This window comes from Panthera tigris, chromosome F2 (assembly GCF_018350195.1).
Source record: "Panthera tigris isolate Pti1 chromosome F2, P.tigris_Pti1_mat1.1, whole genome shotgun sequence".
Lineage (NCBI taxonomy): Eukaryota > Metazoa > Chordata > Mammalia > Carnivora > Felidae > Panthera > Panthera tigris.
The window spans coordinates 44320400-44342656 of NC_056676.1; the positions used below are offsets into that span (position 1 = coordinate 44320400).

At 35.6% G+C, this 22257-nt stretch overlaps 1 protein-coding gene across 1 annotated transcript in view; it reads right to left on the reverse strand.

The window, feature by feature from the left end:
* Window positions 1-22257, reverse strand: part of STK3 (serine/threonine kinase 3) — a 292559-nt gene that overhangs the window by 54814 nt on the left and 215488 nt on the right. The window contains exon 10 of the mRNA XM_042972682.1: window positions 15287-15462. Coding sequence (XP_042828616.1) covers window positions 15287-15462 — 176 coding nt within the window. The remainder of the gene's footprint in view (window positions 1-15286; window positions 15463-22257) is intronic.

Consider the following 22257-nt stretch of genomic DNA (forward strand, 5'->3'; position numbering starts at 1 on the left):
TCATATGTATCACATTTAAAAATAGCCTTTGCTTTTAAATGGATGTGATTTTCTTTTAATCTTTCAAAATAATAATGTAAATGAAGATAATGATGTTTGGCCTGAATTTGTCTAAGCTCCTTTGCACAAATTCTGTTTATTTTCAGTTAAACTCTCAGACTCAACTTTTATAGGGTAAACAAATTATAAAGCATTGCCTTGGAGATACAAAATGAATATAATTTTTTAAGTCTTATTATAGAATCCTAGATGACACAAATATGTGACACATGTGTGCAAGTACCCACTTAATATTAGCATGAAGCTAAAAATTTCTTAGCAAAAAGCAGGTAAAAAGAGACATAATCTTATTATCTTATTTAAATTTAAAGAAATGCAAAGCTAAATCTTTTATTTTTTAATGTTTATTTTTGAAAGAAAGAGAGAAAGATGCAGAATGCAAGCAGGGGAGGAGAAGCAGGCTCCAGGCTCTGAGCTGTCAGCACAGAGCCTGACAAGGGGCTTGAACTCACTGGAACCATGAGCTCATGACCTGAGCTGAAGTCGGATGCTTAACCGACTGAGCCACTCAGGGGTCCCAAAGCTAAATCTTTAAATAAATAATCTAGAAGAATTATCAGTCTGGCTCATGTGATTGCATGGTCTTATGTATCCAAGGACACCAGAATTTCTGTAATCTTACACAGCATCAATTCTGAATGTCAAATATTAATGTTCAGTCAAAAATAATTTCAATTACAATTTTGCACGTTTTCACCTTTTTCAGTTTTTGAGCCTACTGATTCCACTACAATCATATTTTTCAGATTAGGGGGTCTGGCCAAATTATCTATGGGTGAAATTAAATGCTTAGATATCTAGTCCCATCAGTGGCCTGGGGGCTTCTCCTGGGCAGCAACGTGTTCGAATTATGAGTCTATAGAGTTTTGCATTGAAGTAAGGACTAAAAAATGTTCACTGGATAATTGATGCATGAAGGGACAAACTAAAATATTTCTATAGAGATAGAAACATGAAATACTCCGAAATGTATTTATCAAGTCAGCAATGTTTATTCTTCTAAAAGAATACGGAGTGAGAGTTTCTGGCTCTCCCTGATGACTAAAGCTCAGAGCAAAGAGGAAGATGGGGCACAAGTATTACCGATCTTGAAGAGAGCCACTGAATAAATGTATTTTTGTTTTTTGTATAAATTCTTTACATATTTTGGATATTAAGACCTTATTGAATATATCATTTGCAAATATCTTCTCCCGTTTAGTAGGCTGCCTTGTTGTTTTGCTGAGGGCTTCCTTTGCTGTGAAAACACTTCTTATTTTAATTTTGCTTTTGTTTCCCTTGCCGAAGGAGACATATCTAGAAAAATGTTTCTATAACCAATGTCAGAGAAATTACTGCCTACAATTTCTTCTAGTTTTATAGCTTCAGGTCTCACATTTAGGTCTTTAAACCATTTTGAGTTTATTTTCTCACATGGTGTAAGAAAGTGATCCAATTGCATTCCTGTGCATGTGAGCGTCCAGTCTTCTCAGCACCATTTATTGAAGAGATTGCCTTTTCCCTATTGCATATTCTTGCCTCCTTTGTTGTAGATTAATTGATCACATAAGCGTGGGTTTATTTCTAGGCTTTCTATTCTGTTCCATTGATCTATGTTGTCTATACTGTGCCGGTATCACACTGTTTTGATTACTACAACTTTGTAGCATATCTTGAAATCTGGATATGTGATATTTCTAGCTTTGTTCTTTCTCAAGATTGGTTTGGTTATTCAGGGTTTTGGGTGGTTCTATACACATGTGTACGGAACCATAAAAAACAAATTTAATCAGAATTACTTTCCTGACATCAATCTGTACTGGCTCTCCACTGCTCATAGGTTTAAGGTTAAATACATGTTAGAAGCTTCAGCTTGCCATTAAGGTCTTTATAACCTAGGTCACTCCTGCATCGTATCCAAAATTACTCTGTATAGTAGGCATTATCTCCACTAAGACCTGTTTTCTGGCCCAGCTGAAGTGTATAGAAATCCTTCTGTTTGGTCAGCAGAGCCAACTCATTCTGGGCCCTGCACCTCTGCCCGCCCGATGTCCGAACACCTACTTTATTGTAATGGTCTTTAGTTGTGCTTCTACCTAGTTTGGGTTTGGTGCCATGATTAACCTATCTTCTCCTTTCCTTGATTAATGACTTTCTCTTATGACTCAAGCTAACCTCTTCATAAAGGCTTAGTAATACTATAATTGTTAAGTAGTACAGGGAAAACTCTAAAGTCCTATTTCGCAGCTTCAAATTTTGGCTCCGCCATCTAGAAGCTATGTGACTTTGGCCACTGAACACGTAAATATGTCCCTTTGTTTCCTCAATTGTAAAAAAAAAAAACAAAAAAAAAACAACAGGTATGGAGGGGATAACAACAATACCTTCTGCAAAGGATTAGTGTCAAGAAAGTACTTTGAAATGTACTCAGCACACAGTTAAACTCTCAACATATACTGGTTATTATTTTTACTAATACCTAGTTTATTACCTAGAAGCAATAGGACAGAAAAATTCTAAGCAGTTAAATTATACATGCAAACAAGCTGCACACACTACTCTGAACTTAAATAACTTGTAGTTAGAAAAACAATGTCACATGCTGAAGTTTAATGCAGCTTCCTATCATGAGTTACAGCAAAAATGTGGCATAGTACCCAAATGAATGGAAGCTTGATAGTTTTAATGCGGAGTCAAGAGAAAAAAAGCATAAACTACTCTAAGCAAGGAAGAAATGCTCACAGATGAGGACAACTCATAAAATACAGAAGGGAGCTCACAGGTTGACTAAGTTTGGAAAATGTTTTTAAAAAATGACAACAAAAGACAGGGATATCCACTCTCACCACCATTATTTAACATAGTACTGAAAGTCGTAGCCACAGCAATCAGACCACAAAAGAAATAAAACACATCCAAGTTGGCAGGGAGGAAGTAAAACTTTCACTATTTGCAGATGCCATGATACTACATACAGAAAACCCGAAAGACTCCACCAAAAGAATTGTTAGAACTGGTAAACAAATTCAGTCAAGTCACAAGATACAAAATCAATCTACAGAAGTCCATTGCATTTCTATACACCAATAATGAAGTGCAGAAAGCAAAATTTAAAAACTCAATCCCATTGACGATTGCACCCAAAACAATCAGATACCTAGGAATAAGCTTAATCAAAGAGGTAAAGACCTGAAAACTATAAAACTCTCATGAAGGAAACTGAAGATGACACAAAGAAATTTAAAGACATTCCATGCTCCCAGACTGGAAGAACAGATATTGTTAAAATGTCTATACTACCCCAAGAATCTGCATGTTTAATGCAATCTCTATCAAAATACCAATAACATTTTCCACAAAGGTAGAACAAACAATTGTATAATTTGTATGGAACCACAAAAGACCATAAATCGCCAGAGCAATCTTGAAAAAAAAAAAAAAGCAAAGCTGGAGACATCACAATTCTGGACTTCAAGTTACATTACAAAGTTATATCACAAAACAGTATGGTTCTGGCACAAAAACAGACATATAGATCAACAGCACAGAAAACCCAGAATGAACTCACAACTATATGGTCAATTAATCTTCAACAAAGCAAGAAAGAATATCCAATGGGAAAAAGACAATCTCTTCAACAAATGGTGTTGGGGAAACTGGACAGCAACATGCAAAAGAATGAAACTGGACCACTTTCTTACACCATACATAAAAACAAATTCAAAATGGACGAAACACCATTGGCCAGAAGATGGCCATAGCAACTTCTCTCTAGATAGGTCTCCAGAGGCCAGGAAAACAAAGCAAAAATAAACTGCTAGGGCTTCATCAAAATAGAAAACTTCTGCACACTGAAGGAGACAACCAAAAAAACTAAAAAGCAACCTACAGAATGGGAGAAGATGTTTGCGAATGACATATCTGATAAAGGATTAATATCCAAAATATATAAAGAACTTATAAAACTCAACACCTAGAAAACAAATAATCCAATTTAAAAATGGGCAGAAGAGATGAATAGACATTTTTCCAAAGAAAAACATACAGATGGCCAACATACACATGAAAAGATGCTCGACATCATTCATCATCAGGGAAACGGAAATCAAAACTACAATGAGGTATCACCTCATACCGGTCAGAATGGCTAAAATCAACACCACAAGAAACAACAAGTGTTGGCAGGGATGTGGAGAAAGGAGAACCCTTTTGCACTGTTGGTGGGAATGCAAACTGGTGCAGCCACTGCAGAAAACAGTATGGAGTTTCCTCAAAAAGTTAGAAAGAGAACTACCCTATGATCCAGCAATTGCTCTACTAAGTATTCACCCAAAGAATATAAAAATACCAATTCAAAGTGATACAGTGCACCCCAATGTTTATAGCAGTGTCATCTACAATTGTCAAGTTATGGAAACACCCCAGTGTCTGTTGACTGATGAATGGATAAAGATGTGGTATACAGACACAACGGAATATTACTCAGAAAAAAAAGAATGAAACCTTGCCATTTGCAACAATATGGTTGGAGCTAGAAGGTTTAATGCTCAGCGAAATAAGTCAGTCACAGAAAGACAAATACCATATGTGGAACTTAAGAAACAAAAGAAATGAGCAAAGGGGAAAGAGAGAGGCAAACTAAGACACAGACTCGTAACTATGGAGAACAAACTGACGGTTACCAAAGGGGAGGTGGCAGGGCTGGGGGTGGGGGGACAGGTGAAATAGGTGATGGGGGTTAAGGAGTGCTTCTGTGTTGTATGGAAGTGCTGAATCACTATACTGTACACCTGAAATTAGTATTACACTGTATGTTAACTAATGGGAATTTACATAAAAACTTTTAAAAAACGACAACAAAAAGGTAACCTGGTAGCATATCTAAACAGCCGCTGTTAAATGCTGACTGCTAGACTGCTAAGGGTTGCACAATGACTTAATTTCCTTAACTCAGTTGTTTAAAGAATATTTTTCTATAAGGCTATACCTATAAGATTATCATAAAGGAAAATGGCAAAATAGAATTTGCTTGCAGATACTAGCTGTAATTAACTAATTTCTGCAATTCAAGGTGGGGACTTAACTGCATCTTGTTTCTATTGTACTTTATATAGATACACTAAGGGAAAGCTTTCAGTGTTCAGAGTCAGGGCAAGAATCATTAAATGTTTCAGATCAAAAGTAAGGCAATTCCAGGAATTTTGTACCATTACTGAAGTTCTAATGAATTAAAGACAGTACATTTCTTTTCATCAAAGTATACAATCACTAAAATGACTAGCTTTTTTAGGTCTTTCTTCCATTAGCAACAATAATTCACAACTGACTATTCATTTGACTAGTTACTAAAAGAGCATGGTTGATAATTAGCTTTTTATATATTTATAAATTTGTAACTCTATCATATAACTTCATTGCATTCTCAGATTAATATAGAAAGTTAAAAACTGACTACTGAAGGCCTGTAGAATTACAACTGGATATTCTAAGCCAGGTTACTGAGGCTTCCGTAAGATACTTTACTAATTAACACCAGCTTTAATTATACTTTATACTGCATATCAAGCTAAACACACACTACTACTTAATTCATACAGAAAAATCAGTTCCTTTATTAAGAACCATGAAAAATATACCTTTTGAAATTAAGATATTTGTTTTCTACAATCCTTTTATCTGTTACTATATACTACTTTGATACCCTCTTTCATTTATCTCCTTAAGATCTGTCTATATTTATGGGAAGAAGATTTTTCCACTACTGACAGACAAAATTATGAACCCAAACTAGTTTGGTTTTGAATCAAGACAACTACATTTTGAGTTTACAAAAAAAAGGTTATTTACTGGAAAGCCTCCCAATACGATGAATCCAACCTAATGAAACTATTTTATTGAGTGAGAAGTTCTGTCGGACAAAGTTGCCAACCTAATGTCAGGATGGGAGAGAATGTGGAGTCACTATTAGGTTGACCAGGCTAACAAATCTAACAGTCCCAAAAAGAACAATATACTTCTAACTGTAAAAGATGTATATCGGGGAGTATGATGGAAGCTTCTTATGTAAAGGGTTTTGACACTAAACTACCACGTATATCCTGAAAATCTGAATTAACTATGAAAGTACAAAAATAATTTCAGACTTAAAGAAATTTCATTTATGACAGTTAAAGTAAAACACAACTCTTTTATTACCAACACAACCTGATATATGTATTACTAGTAACCTCAGTTGATCCTAACAACTTATTTTGAAATCTAATGGATTATTTAAGAAGTAAGCACTGCGGGGCATCAGTCTTATATTAAAAGGTGATAAATTATATTGTCCACTCTTTGATCCTAAATGCCACAATTGGTTCCTAACATCTCTTTTGATGTAATTATCCCAACAGTCCCCACTGCTTATTAGCCAAACATTCAAAATGAGGTTATGAACAGAAAGCCCACACAGTCAAAATAACTTCCTCAGACATCAACATCAGCCATAACATATGCTTGGAGTATAATACCTTTGTTTTAAAATGTAAAGTAGCCAATTTTTCATCACAATCTTCTAAATAAATGACATTTTGAAAAGAACAAGTTACTACGAGGAAAGTTTATGCTTGTTAGAACTCTTCTTGGTAAGCCATTTTTCTTTTTGCCATGTGCTTTAAACATCTTAATAAATTCCACCATGATGACAAGAAACCACACAGTGCACCTGTGCTCTCTGTCTTAATGAATCCAATAAGTACAGGCCTGCTCACTTTAATTTGTAAAGGAAACGATGATACAGTCAGTTTTAACTTAAGGTATTAATTATCCAAATAAGCAGAATTAGCTTAATGTTCCAGTAGACCTTGCCCAGATACAACCACTAAGTAACATTTTCTGAAATTACGGCAGTTTTAAAAACAGCAAGTTTGGAGGAATAAGGAAGCAGAATGCTCCATCCAAATGGATTAAATTATACTGAGGAACCGATGTAGCAATTCAGAGACACTCAAGTTTTTGTTGACTTTAACTACTACAGAATCAATTAAATGCAGTTTAAATGCCCAGTGGGTAATTAACCGTCGCCGTTTTATGCCTACCTGTATATAAACACATTATCTTTCAAGAAGGCCACTCTCCTTTCAAAACAAAGGTTATAACTGTCCTAAACGCCGCAGCATACCGATGGTCAAAATCTTATAGAAACTCCACATGGACCCAGACAATCACATGATATAACTGTGCACATGCCACACGCCATCTGTTGGATATGACTGCCAGCGCAGATTTCGTGAGCTGGCAAAGGACTGAAATAGTCAAGAATTCTGCAAGTATTTCAAAGTGCAGGCTTCTCATTAATTTTAATTTCCTGTTGGCTCTACAAGGAAGGAGTGCGTAGTGAAAGCACAATGTGCCACATACACTCAAGTTCATGCCACATGTACACCTGTAATCATAAACTCTTATCCAGGGCTATCCACTAAAAACACTTGAGATTCTGTGTTTATTTCTTCTTTACCCCAGAAGAAATAAATCTGCCATATCTACATTATCTTTTCATACTTTGTTAATACTTTTGCAAACATCTGGAAATACTTGACAATAATCACTTAATTAATGCAAAGCTAATCGATGACAATATGCTTAAATACTTCACTCGACTGAAGTGGTTTCCTCGGTCCACACAACTAGGGAATGACGAGAACAAGAAGCGCTTTGACAAAGGAGTACACTACAAGGGAAACTCTTAGCCAACATCTCTTTAAAAAGATGAAGCAGATGATACTGTACTGCTACTCTGCTAAAAACTGGTAGATGCTGCTGGCTTTGGTTTGCCCCTCCGGGCTCTCCACAGGGCCTGTGTCACGGACGGCTTTCCAAAGGGCTGGCATTGCTACAAGCGTCTGCATGGGCTCTTGTATTCCATCACTGTCTCCACAACATTACCCTCCAGAACTGCTGGCCGCCGTAGGACAGCGAAAAGATCCTGAGAAAGAAATATTTCTCCAGAACGAGGGACGATTCCTAAGATGCGCACGGTGGCTCCAGGAGCACTTTCTCTGGGCTTGCTGCTTGCTGTGTTTTGTGGCAGTGAGGTGTCAGTTTGCTCATCTGTTTGTTTCCCTAGAACCATACAGACTTGCCAATCCAGGAATCAGAAGTAGACGGGAAAACCACTTAGGAAAGTCGGAGGCAAATTTGCACTTGGAGGGGAGGACTTTATATTTCCTCTGCTACCATTATTGAAACTTTTTTCTCCAGTGCTGCTCTGGAGGAGTCTTGTGCCCATTAGCTCAAAAGGCAATGCAAATTGAATAAATATTTTAAAATCATAGCAATCAAGAAAGGTTAACTTACATTTCAGTTTGAGTCAAAGACAAAAACATGGCTGATTTACCTAATCCCTCTCATACTAGTAATTATTGTCAATCCAATTTTTTTTTTTATTTTTTAAAGATTGGAACCAATATAGTAGGTTAACAGATGGCTTTTAAAGTTTTTGTTCTTGTTCCAAAATCTTTACGTTACCCAAAATATATCTATTTAAGTATAATACTGTAATTTCTGCAAAACATGATCTACAAGCTCTCTATTTAACGCTAAACAATCTGGATGCTAGGGCTGTTTGGAAATAATTCTAACAAAAACTGAAACATTAGTCTAGTGCTATAATAAACAGATTTGCCTTTTATATTTGTTTTTAGGAATCTTCATAGGCACACCCTAAACAGAACATGTTTTGTGGAGTTAAAATAACCGGTTCAATTAGCCCAAATATATTTTATGCTATCTTTATTTTACCCCCAAATTGGTGAAATCATAAATTAATACTCCTCTCATCTCATTACAACCAGGAACATTAGCATAAAACAACAGTTCACAGAAAATCCAAAAGACAAATGCTAAAAGAAAATACACAAATTATGTTGCATACAGGCTTTTGGGTAAAGAACGCTTCCTACTCTGCACATCTGTCTAGCAAGTGCCTCTCTGAATGTTTTGTCCTTTAGGAATCTGCTCTGAATACCACAAAAGACAATTAAGTCTTTCACTTTTCTTGAAATCTATTTTCCTCAATGCAAAAGGATAAGCCTTCTATGCGTTGGAAATATGGTCAAAACAACTTTGGGTTGTTTTAAGGAACTTCTACATAATAGACGTAGGAATCACGTAAAAATCTAGTTCTTTTGGAAGGTAGCCTTAAGACACGTCATAAAGAGAGAAGATAAACACATAAACCTTAACATGTTTTATATTTTGATGAGTCACTTTTTTTTTTTTTTAACATTCTATGTATCTAATGTATGATGGGATTAATAAGACCAGATTTCCCTTATCATTACCAGCTGGTGTTTTATGTGGAAATCTGTCTTTGCTTTTAGTCCATTTCCTTACTTTGCAAGCAAAGTATCCCATCAAACCCCTTCCACTCTGTCGCACCCATACTGCCTCTTTTCCTACTCCTTTAGCCCCTCTCGCACTCTCCTTTTTTTTTTTTTTTTTTACCATACTCACCAGACTCTTGGCAATTCTTTATTCATCCCCTGCTAATCCTTCCTTTATCCATCTCCTCTTTATTCTCATTTACATTCCCCTCAGTGGCTATTACAACATTTTCCACTTTCCTCAAAGTGATGAGAGGGTTGAGCAGTAGTTCCAGCTGACAGGTGTGTAAATGTTGGGGTAGAAAGAACTCTGGTAACTCTGTACCACTGCCCCCCCCCATACCTTTTTAAGGCTACATGCCTTGTATACATCAAGAAAGAAATTATTCTGAAAAAACTGGATCCAGTCATGACCTCTTAAAGCCTCTTTCTTAACTGTGAGGACATTTTCCCTTCCTTTTTTTTTTTTTTTAAATTACTTTCACTTTCACTACCTAAGGTTCGTCACCTTAACCAAAATTATATTCCTTTGAGTTTATTTATTTATTTATTTATTTAGAGACAGAGAGAGAGAGAGAAAGGGAGGGGGAGGGAGAGAGAGACAGAGGGAGGGGGAGAGGGAGGGAGGGAGAGAGAGAGGGAGGGAGAGAGAAAGAGAGAGAGGGAGGGAGGGAGAGGGGCAGAGAGAGAGGGAGAGAGAGAATCCCAAGCAGGCTCCACGCTGTCAGTGTAGAGCCCAATGTGGGGCTCAATCCCACAAACTGTGAGATCATGACCTGAGCTGAAACCAAGAGTCGGACGCTCCACCCCCAAAACTGTATTCTTTAATCTAGTAAGTCAGCTATTTCAGTGTTTTTAATCTTTTCTAATGTCTCCTATACTTACTTCTGTTTTTGTTGCTTCTTTTCTACTTTATTACTATATTATTTCAAGCCCGTTTCACATAACTGATATCCCTTACCTCTAGTCTTTTCCTTTCAATCAACACTGCATACTACCATCGAGATTAATATTCTAGGGGCACCTGGGTGGCTCAGTCGGTTAAGATTCTTGATTTCAGCTCAGGTCATGATCTCACAGTTTGTGAGCTCTAGCCCTGCATCGGGCTTTGCACTGACAGTGTGGAGCCTGCTTGGGATTCTGTCCCCAGCCTGCACTCGCTCTCTCTCTCTCAAAAAAAAAAGATTAATATTCTAAAACACTTTCATCATGTCATTCTCCAACTTAAAAACCTTCAATGGTTTTCTACTGTCCAGGAAATAAGAATTCAGACTTTGCAATCTCTCATTCAAGTCTTCGACCATCTGAGCCAGACCTACCTTTCCACTATCATATTGTTCCAAATGAACTTGAAAGTCTCTACTTCATTTTCATCCAATACACCTCGTGGTTTCCTACCTCTAAGATTTTTACTACACACATCATCCTGTGGTGCCTGCCTTCCCTCCTTCTGTTATCCATCTTTCAAAGCTAAGATAAAGTCCCCCTCCACAGTATAATTTCACAAACTACTCCAGCCTTTGCTCAGTCCCTGCTTATGCAAAACCACATGACGTTTGCATTATTGCTCTAGCTTAGAATTTAATTAATTTATATCTTGTCTTAATTTTATAAACTTATTTCTCTATAGAGCTGAGCACAATCCAAGCAGAGAGTAGAGCATTTGTTAAATTAGTTTAATGGTTTATAACAAATTTTATAATTTCCAGATAGAAGGACTCCAAAATACATGATAGGCTGACAATTTTACCAGAGGTTTAGAGGAGCTGGCCACTGGAAATTCAATGCTTTAATTTACAAAACTAGAAGGAGCCTAAAAGGGACAGTGGAAAGCTACATGTCAAAAGTTGTGTGTGAAAATTTAAAAAGCAGGGTACTGAAACGACCCTTACCAAAATCACAAATGACCTCCAATTTCCTAAATTCAAGATTCTAATTTTAGTTGAATTTTAATTATGACAATTTCTAGTGGAACATTTGCAAAGATGATCACAACAAATCCTTTCATTTTGCAGAGCTCTCTGCAATGGGACTCTGCTCTTTTCCCCATCATGAGATAAAATCGATTTCTAAATCCCTTGAATCTGGACTGGCCTTGTGACATATTTAAACTTAACAGAATATGGTAGAAATGACACTGTGAGAATTCTCCCCTCCTCTTATTTATTTATTTTTATTGTGGTAAAAAATACAGAACGTCAAATTTAGCCTTTTGATGATTTTTAAGTTTACAGTTCAGTGTATGAGATACATTCACACCGTTATGCAAACATCACCATTATCCAACCCCAGAACTTTTTTCAACTTGCAAAACTGAAACTCTGTGCCCATTAAACAAGAACTCTCTCCTTTCCCCTCTCCCCACAGCCCCTGGCAGCCACCATTCAACTTTCTCCCTCTGTAAATCTGACTATTCTGGGTGTCTCATATAAGTGAAATCACACAGTATTTGTTCTTCCGTGATTGACTATTTCACTTAGCATGATATCTTCAAAGTTTATTCATGTTATAGTGAGGTTACAGCATGTGTCAGAATTTCCTTCCTTTGTAGGCTGAAAAATATTCTCTTGAATGTATATACCACATTTTGTTTATCTATTCATCTATCAATGGACACTTGGCTTGCTTCCACCTTTTGCCTATCATGAATAATGTCACTTGTATATCTTCTTTGGAAAAATATTTATTTGAGTCCCTCACTCATTATTTAACCGGGTTGTTTGGTTTTTTTGCTGTTGAGTTGTAGTTCTTTATATATCCTAGATGTTAACCCCTTATCAGATATGTGATTTGCAAATGTTTTCTCCCATTCCATGGGGTGCCTTTTCACTCTATTGACAGTGTCCTTAGATGCACAAAAAAATTGATTTTAATGTACCCTAATTTATCTATTTTTTGTTGTTCCCTGTGTTTTTGGTGTCATATCCAAGAAATCATTGCCAAATCCAATGTTAGGAAGATTCTCTTATGTTTTCTTCTATGAGTTTTATAGTTTTAGTTCTTATGTTTAGATCTTTCATTTTGAGTTAATTTTTGTACATAGTGTAGAGTAAGGGCCCAACCTCATTCTTTTGCACATGGCTGTCCAATTTCCCCAGTATCATTTGTTGACAAGACTGTTCTTTCCCCATTGAATGGTCTCAGTATCCCTGCCAAAAATCACCTGATTATATATGGGACGGTTTATTTCTGGTGTCTTTATTCTACTCAACTGGTCTATATGTCTGTCTTGTTTTGATTACTAAAGCTTTGTATGAGTTCTGAAATTGGTTAAGATGAGATCTCCAACTTCATTTCTCTTTTTCAAGACTGTTTTGACTATTTGAGTCCTTTCAAATTCCACATGAATTTTAGGATGGATTTTTGTATTTCTGCAACAAAAATGTCATTGGGATTTTGACAGAGATCACATTGAATCTACAGATTGCTTTGGCCCATACTGACATCTTAACAACAGTAAATCTTATAACCCATGAACAAGAAATATCTTTCTTTATATTGGTATCTTTAATTTCTTTCAGCAACGCTTTATAGTTTTCAGTGTATAGGTCTTTCACCTCCTTTGTTAAGATTATTCCTAAGGATTCATTCTTTTCGATGCTATTATAAATGGACACTGTGCAGATTCTAGGTGTAGGTCTGAAGAGGCCTTACAACTTCTCTGTCACCCTCTTGGTAGGCTGCTACAACCACATAAAAATGCCAGGCTTGCCTGATAGCATCATATGACCTAGGCTACTGTGGGCACCACTGCCACACACACGAGTGAGGTAATTTTAGGGGTGCCTGGGTGGCTTAGTCGGTTAAGCGTCCAACTCAGCTCAGGTCATGATCTCACAGTTCATGAATTTGAGCCCGGCATCAGGCTCTCTGCTGTCAGCACAGAGCCTGCTTTGGATCCTCTGTCCCCTTTTCTTTCTGCCACTCCCCTGCTTGCCTTCTGTCTCTCTCGCCCTCTCTCAATAATTAACTTTTTTTTTTAAGAGTGAGGTAATTTTAGAGAGATCATTCAGATCCCGTCAAGCTGCCAGATGATTACAGCCACTTGACAGACCCCAGGTAAGACCAGGAGAAGAACCACTCCACTGAACCTAGTCAAAATGCTTACCCACAAAATTGTGAACAAATAAAATAGTTGTTATTTTAAGCCATTAAGTTGGGGGGGGGTATAGCAAAGACTAACTGAAACAGAAATAGAATTAAATCATTTTATTTGCTATTTCTTAACCATGATAATTTATTCATTACTTTGTAGCTCATTTCAAACTGTTTCTCAGAGGCTATTAAGATTTATTCCAACTGAGACAAGACAAAGTTCTTTGATGCTAAATACTCTACATAATTCATCATGTTCATGAATGATTTAAAGCTTGAATGTCAGCATTCTAAATAATTTATGATTTTTTTAAAAGTAGACAGCTTAAAATGAAATCTTCCCAGAACTACTATAGAAATATAGATTTTATTTTTGAATATCTAACTTCAAAATTGAAAAGACAAAAATAAGTAGATATTACAATTAATGTTTTCAGGCAAACCTGCGCCCTTGCTGAAATTTGCTAGCTATCTGTACTAACTATATTGGGAATAGATTTTGAAACTTTAGTATCTGATTATTTCAAAACACAATCACAATATTTAGGAGAAAAGTACTAAACATTAAAAATACTTATAATCCCAAAGCATTTAGAGGCATGTTGACTAAGCAAAATGGCTATTATTTAAAAACATTAAAGATATACATATACCTAAAATTCTATTTACTTATAAAGAAATGCATTTATTTATATTTATAGCTGTAATTATAACTATAGGATTATAGTTATTTTATGTGGAAAAAAATCTTACAGAACAATATGCAAAACTAACATATTATTTAAAACATGCTAAAGCAAAAATTTACTCCATAAAAATTTCTACTCCATTAAAGAACTCATTTTGAGAATTTACTTCAAGATGTGGAAATAGTTGCTTTAGAATTGTTCACCTATATTATACGCAGTCTTTAAAAGAAATGAATAACAAGGAGCAGGGCAGAAGAAATAAAGAGAAAATATAACAAAGAAGCAATGAGGCACAGTTTTATACTGAAATTTATATGCTAACTAGATATACAACAGGACTATTATTTCTGACAAACCAAGTGGAATTAACACTTACCAAGTAGAAACTAATTCAATTAACTATCAAAGTTGAGGCAAATTTCTCAAAGTCTATGTCATAAATACCTTTGTACCATTTACTTTGGAAAGTAAATTTACTGTCAGAAATATCTGGTATTTGCACTATTAAGAAATGTTTTTAAGTTTATTTATTTTGAGAGAGAGCACACACAAGCAGGGGTTAGGACGGGTGGGGGGAGGGAGGGAGAGAGAGGGGAAAAGAGAGAGAGAGAGAGAGAGAGAGAGAGAGAGAGAGAGAGAGAGAGAGAGAGAATCATAAGCAGATCCCGTGCTGTGAGCACGGAGTCTGACACAGGGCTCAATCCCATGAACTGTGAGACCATGACCTGAGCTGAAATCAAGAGTCAGACGCTTAACCAACTGAGGCACCCAGGCGTCCCTAAAAACATTTTTTGACATAGTTGTTATTTTAGTTTTAAAGAGTCCTAAACATTTCTCTAAATTTGGTCTCTGATTTATTTAGCTATAAGCAATTATTTACATTTCTCTGCAAATACCTGTCTACAAGCAAACAATAATTTTACCACTCTCTTATCTACATATATAGCTATACACTGAATATTAATACACTCATTGTCTAAGTTTTATACACACACACACACACACACACACACACACACACACACAAACTGCGCTTCTCAATGTGATGATAAAATGAAGAAGGATAAAACATAAATGGAAGAATTAAAATGTACTTACAAAGTCAAAGTCTCCATCCTGAGGAACTTTCCAGTTGTCAGGAAAAACATTTTTGGACATAGGAAAGGGTTCATGCATGTTCTGATTACAGTTTTCATGACTTTTATTCTTGAAGTCCTGTTTATCAAAGTAGTCCATAAAAGACGGTCTTTGTACTTGTGGTGAAGTTGCGTTTCCTTAGGTAAACAAAGAACACAGAAACGGCATAAGTTCTTACATTTAAAGAAGTGTGGTTTTTATCGAAGTATGATTTTTTTATTGAGCAAATAATAAATTTGCACTGGTCAGATTCAAGGCCAACATTGTCAATTTAATGAAGAACAAAGTAAAATGAAACAATGAAAAAACAAAAATATCCAGGCCACATAAAAATTTGACTAATGATTAGGCAAAGATCCACAATATTCTTAGATTGTAGAAAACATTTGAGAATTTTGGCAAGAATCTTTATTATAGTTTACTAAAAATCGTTTCAAGTATATTGAAGTCTGTCAAATGAAGTAAAATTTTAAAACACACTTATTTTTAAACACCTAAGCCTCCATTGTTATTGTCATTGCACACCACAAGCTAAAGAAGTTATAAGGACTTACCCAGGTTTCTCTTATGTCTTTGTTTCCTTACAGTCTTTCTAGCTGATTCCACCTCATCCTGGACTCCCATAGTTTCGCCTATCATATTTATATGTGACTCCTAACTGTCACTTCACCAGCCTAGATCTTGCTTCTGAGTTCTATTTCTAAAACTTTGCCATATTTAAGTCAGAAAACCAATTTTTTATTTCTAAAGCTCACTTCTAAGTTCTATATCTTGACTTTCCTACTGCTTACTTTTGGACTACTCCATCTGAGGTGAGTCAGAGTTACCTCAAACTTACCAGTTCTAAAACTAAAGCTAACTTCTAAAGTTTAATGTCCTTAAGGTTCATCCGTGTATTAGCATGTGTCAGAATTCCCTTCCTTTTTAAGCTAAATAATATTCCATTGTATGTATAACTCACATTTTGTTTACCCATTCATCTGTCAATAAACACTTTTGACTATTTTCAATAATGTTGCAATGAACATGGATGTACAAATATTTCGAGGCCCTGCCGACTATATGTTTTTAAGTCTTTTTAAGCTAACCAAGTTTTTCTCTATACATCTGCAGATCTTTATTTACAAGTAATTTTATTTTTTAATAGCTACATAGAGGCCTTTTTCATTTTCTTATGGGTGCTTTAATGGTTGTACCTAATCCCTGATCAAGTGAGTCATTATGATACAATGTAAGCAAACACGAATAATTATTAGTAAAAGTAATGTTTATTTTTTATTTTCAGTCTATGAATTATGTCTTTTATATGTGTTTCTGAGTTTGTCTTTTCATTAGACTATAAGTTCCCTAATGCAGGAACCCAAATAATTTCACAAATAAGAGAACTACGATCATCAAGGAGTGTTTTTGATTATCCACCCAGATGTTCAACATCAATGGCATGAGGAAGAGCTAATGAGATGGTATGTGGCATTTCAACATCATTACTTTTGAATTAGTAAGAGGCTGCTAGTATTTCAGTACTAGCAACTGTGAATTGGCAATAATAAATTTGAGAAATTATTGTGACTACTACAGTTTTTAGAATGATCTGTCCCAGTGAAGTCAGAAGGAATCTGATATTCAGAATATGCATGTATTAGTGGAAAAATAGGGGAAAAAACTGTTTATCTAAAGACTCATCATCTAATCAGAACTGCTCAGGCTTTAGAAGGCTTGAAAATAAGGGTGAGAAGACATCTGGGACCCAAATGGTACCCCCTGAAAAGATACTAGACATTCCATCAAAATTAGGATAGTATAAAATATCAATATTCATAGTAAACTTTCAGAACTTACAACACTCTCATATCCTACATACAAAATCCATGAAAAAAGAACTCCTCAGGGACAATGTATCAAGATAACAGCCAAAGCTGTCTTTATATTCCCTGTCAGAACAGACTTTACTGGTATGTTAAAAATGAACAAAATATAGGAGGAAAGGTACAATATCTCAATAATCAATAAACATAATATAAAGATTTTATTATCAATTTTCTTCCCTAAATAATCAATTTATTATCAATTTTCTTCCCTAAAATCTCCTATTGTTAAAAAAATAAATTGTTTAATCTGATGAGGTTAAATTACTGACATTTGGATGGGACATACATTCCAATAACATTTTCAACAGATTTTAAGAACTCCTGATTCACCTCTGGGCCTCATTATTTTTTTTTCATTTTTTTTTCTTTTTCTATTATTATTATTATTATTATTATTATTATTTAATTTACACCCAAGGTTAGTTAGCATACAGTGCAACAGTGATTTCAGGAGTAGATTCCTTAATGTCCCTTATCCATTTAGCCCATCTCCCCTCCCACAACCCCTCCAGTAACCCTCTGTTTGTTCTCCATATTTAAGAGTCTCTTATGTTTTTTTCCCCTCCCTGTTTTTATATTATTTTTGCTTCCCTTCCCTTACATTCATCTGTTTTGTCTCTTAAAGTCCTCATATGAGTGAAGTCATATGATATTTGTCTTTCTCTAATTTCGCTTAGCATAATACCCTCTAGTTCCATCATGTAGTTGCAAATGGCAAAACTTCATTCTTTTTGACTGCTGAGTAATACTCCATTGTGTGTGTGTGTGTGTGTGTGTGTGTGTGTGTGTGTGTGTGTGTGTGTGTATATATATATATATATATATATATATATATATATACATATACCACATCTTTTTTATTCATTCATCCATCTATGGACATTTGGACTCTTCCCATAATTTGGCTATTGTCGATAGTGCTGCTATAAACACTGGGGTGCATGTGCCCCTCTGAAACAGCATACCTGTATCCCTTGGATAAATACCTAGTAGTTCTGGGCCTCATTATTACAAGACATCTTTATCTCCAGAATTAAAATTTGGCTCCTATGGAAACCTTTTATTACAAAATAAATCCAGGAATTTAACCTCAATTTTTCTCTACCTCTTCCTTTTTTAGGAGAATAAATAATAAAATATTACAAGTGTTGCTCAATGAATTTTCTATAAAATGAGTAAGTCAAATGATGGAGGGGAGAAAGATAATCCCTCAAATGAAAACTTTCTCTGCTTGATATTCTTTTCTTGTTTAAGAGTAATTTTGTAATAGGATTAGTTATTTGTAAGTTCTTATTTTAACCAGCTGGTCTTAAGATGGGTTACACACATAGAGATCTCAAAAATTTGGCACTTGGTACGAGAAAGGGTTATCAATATTTATATAGTAAAATCAGAATCAAAAGAGTAACAGTGGCTTCGTTGGCAACTCATTCCTGGAAAAGTAAGACACCATGGAGATCACAATTACTAACTGCATTTGACAAACACAGATTTTCACCGCAGCAAATTTCTAAACAGCACTCTTCTAAAAATGAATTTTGTATATTAGGTGCTTTGGAAAAATAAAACAAAACAAAAACATATTATGACATCATTAATCCACTGAAGCCAACAGCACTCCCTGACCAATGCCCCTCCCGCTTCCCACACCAGGCCAGGCTCACATTGCTCTTAGCAGTTGTCCCTCTAGTCAATACTGGCTTCACCACAGAGACCCTAGTTAGTCTTCCTTGTCTGCTTCTCAATTAGGAGACATGAAATTCTTCATCCTAGAATCTTCACCAATGTCCTGGTATTGTACTGAAACTGTCAGGGTCTTGTGATATACTAGTGACTCTTAGTACAGACCTTTGTATCTCAGTAAATACAAGAGTAATATTTTCTTATTGGAAACTAATATTTATAGAGCAGTTATTCTAATATGGCCTACATTTTAACAGCAGCAACGTGCACAGGAAAGGAGAGGAGAAAAATAAAATCTCAAAAGTTGCTTTTCTGGGGTGCCTGGGTGTCTCAGTTAGTTAAAGAGTCCACCTCTTGATCTCAGGTCATGATCTCACAGTTGTGAGACTGAGCTTGGCATAGGGCTCCAAGCAGGGAGCGTGTGCTCGCTCACTCTCTCTCTCTCAAAAAAAAAAAAAAAAAAAAAAAACAAAGATGGAAGATTGCAATAAAAGAATAATTTTTAAAAAGTTGCTTTTCCAATACAGAGAATAATAAAGTAGAGGAAAACTTTTAATCTTTTATAACAACCTTCACAACAAAAAGTAATTTGGGCTGGGAGGTACTTCCTTTAGAGATGTAGAGAGTAAGGAAGAAGGATAAAGCCAAGCAGTATTCTTGTCTGCCATGAGTCAGAAGAGTAAAAGCAGAAATAAGGAGTGGCAATAGAAAGGGAAGAGACAGACCAATCCCTGGAGCTGACTAAAAGAAAAAAGAAAATGACTAAGGAATTTCTTTCTGGGAATCTATGTTTACATCCCAACAATCCTGTGCTGGTCCTAACCCTATCTTAATCGGGAGCTCCTATCCCAAGTCACATGTGCTAGCAATAGTGTTCCAGTGTCTTAAAGTGAAAATTTTGCCTACCCTAATATCAATAGATCCTCCCTTCCTTGAGGTGCCAAGGTGTCTCTCCTGTGGAGAGGAATGGCCACGTAACACAATTCTGGCCAACGACACAAAAGATGAGGGTTTCTAGGAAAGTTCAATTTTCTTGGTGTAGGTAATACCCCCAGTTTCTTCTTGCTCTTTCTTCCTGCCTGGAACGCAGACTTGATGGCTGAAGATCTAGCAGTTATTCCGTAAGCAGGAGGACAAGAGAAGGTATCTTTGATACCTCAAAGATAGTGTCACAGAAAGGATCACTAAGGACCGCATGAAATCAGTCTACCAATGCAGGATGCTCTGCTTCTCGATCTCTTGTTAAATGAGAAAAGAAATTAATCTTACTTTGTTAAAACCACTATTATTTGGGTTTTCTGGTACACAGAGCCAAATTCAGTCCCCAACTGATACATTTCTGTTCCCAAGTGGAGCATGTAGGAAGAGGTAAGAGCAGCAATCTTCAGTTTTACTGTAGGAATACCCCAATTTGAAACTTGAAATCTGCTATTATTCATAGTGGTTTAATTTTCATTGCATTTTAGATACACCATCATATTAAGTGTCTTTTACAGGCTGGCCTAAATACCCACGGTAAAATGCCTGTTGGGCTCCACACTCAAGATCTGGAAAAATAACCCATTCCTAAATTAGAAAGAAACATTCTCACAGAGAGTTAACAAAAGTCTAAAAATCAACTTAAATAAAAGACGGAAGTCTATTCCATTAGATTTTTCTTTTCAGATAACTTTATAACAAGATCTGCTGACACATAATTTTTAATTCAGATTATGTGCTTGCAGTTCCAAATATTTTCCATTGTTTGATTTAAAACATTTAACTTTAAACGTATTAACACTTAGAATATATCTTGGTTATACATAAAGAACATGTTAAAAACAACTTTTTAAAATGTCTAAGGACAAAAAAAAAAAATATGAAGGGGGGCAGCTGTAATTGCCTAGGAACGTGTAACCACACAACGTCAAACACATGCCCAGGGCGTGCAGTGGGGCCTCCAAGGAGACGCATGCTCACAGAAATATGGGACAGAGAGGGTGATGTTTCTGACCTACAATTAATTTTTGAAAAGAGGAAAAAAGAAATAGTAGGCCCTTCAACAGAAGAATGAGGTGGAAAAATCTCACAGTGGTAAGCTCTGTCTTATGTGATTGCGGTTGCTATGGCAAATACTTTTTTTAAACACAGAAAGAACAATCACATTAAACTGACATCAATTTCTCCAGTTGCAGCTGAATTCTGACCCTAGCTTATATAAAAATATTTTAATTTTATTAATAAATTTAATGTTCCAAATTACCTTGTCCTCAATTTTGGCCCCAATTCCTTCAACTACCTGCTGTGCAACTAAGAATTCTTTAGCAATAAAGACTAAAATAATCACCACTCAATCCCTTTGTGCATTTGAAAGTTTAAAGAAAAAAAAAATTGTTTTGCTTCTCCTTCACACATTCCCCAGAACATGTACAAGGAAACTAAACTGTGTGAATATAATACCTTTAGCAAATATGCCAGTCATTAACTTTCTTAATTTGTACATGTCTTCTAAGCAGGTGAAATGTCTTCATGGGAATTTAAATATATAAAGGAATTTCAAAAATACTTTAACAAAATGTAATGTGTTTAATTTTTAATTTCTTAACATGATGATGACAAAGACACTTAAGTGTAGGGAATGAAATAACAATTAATCACAACTTTAGCCTAAGATATTTTCACATCAAAGGAATTTATGAATATTACCTAATTTGATCTTCTAAAAATATTTTAAGATGTGGGTGTTCCACCTGATTAATGATCTTGGAAATCTGTTCTTTAATTTGCTGCCAGGAATACAGTGAATATACATAAAAGCCAGGATGTTAGTACAGAAGCTACTGACATCAGCTTTTTCTTAACTTCATCGGACTATTTTAAAACAAAGGAGGATACAGACAACATGGAGAAGATCCAGAGGCTATTCATAAAAAAGATTAAAAGCTTAGAAAATAATACCTGCACAAAGGTTAAAGGGACTGAAATTGTTCAGCCAGAAAAAGTCTGAGGACACCATTTAATAAGCATCCAAGTATACAAGAAGGGTTCTTCCCCAGAAAATAGTGACCAGCTGTTTTCCATCTCCAATGAGGGCAGAATAAAGGAAAACAGACAAATTGAAGCCCAAGGATTTTAGTTAAATAAAAGGGATGATTTCCTGTCTGAGTAATGAGCATTGTAATGGCCACTGTGTGTCTATGGAAACCTTCCTTCAGAGGCCTTTACAAGAAAGACAGATTTCCATTTGTGCAAGGAAGACTCCTATTTCACAGGCTTGTCTGTGCTTTTGCTAGTAAAAGAGGTATCCTATGACCAAAATACCTACACTAACAGACTCAAGCTGGGTCACACATCATTGAACATTCCACGGACTAAGAGCACACAGAAGAGCAGACCATATTC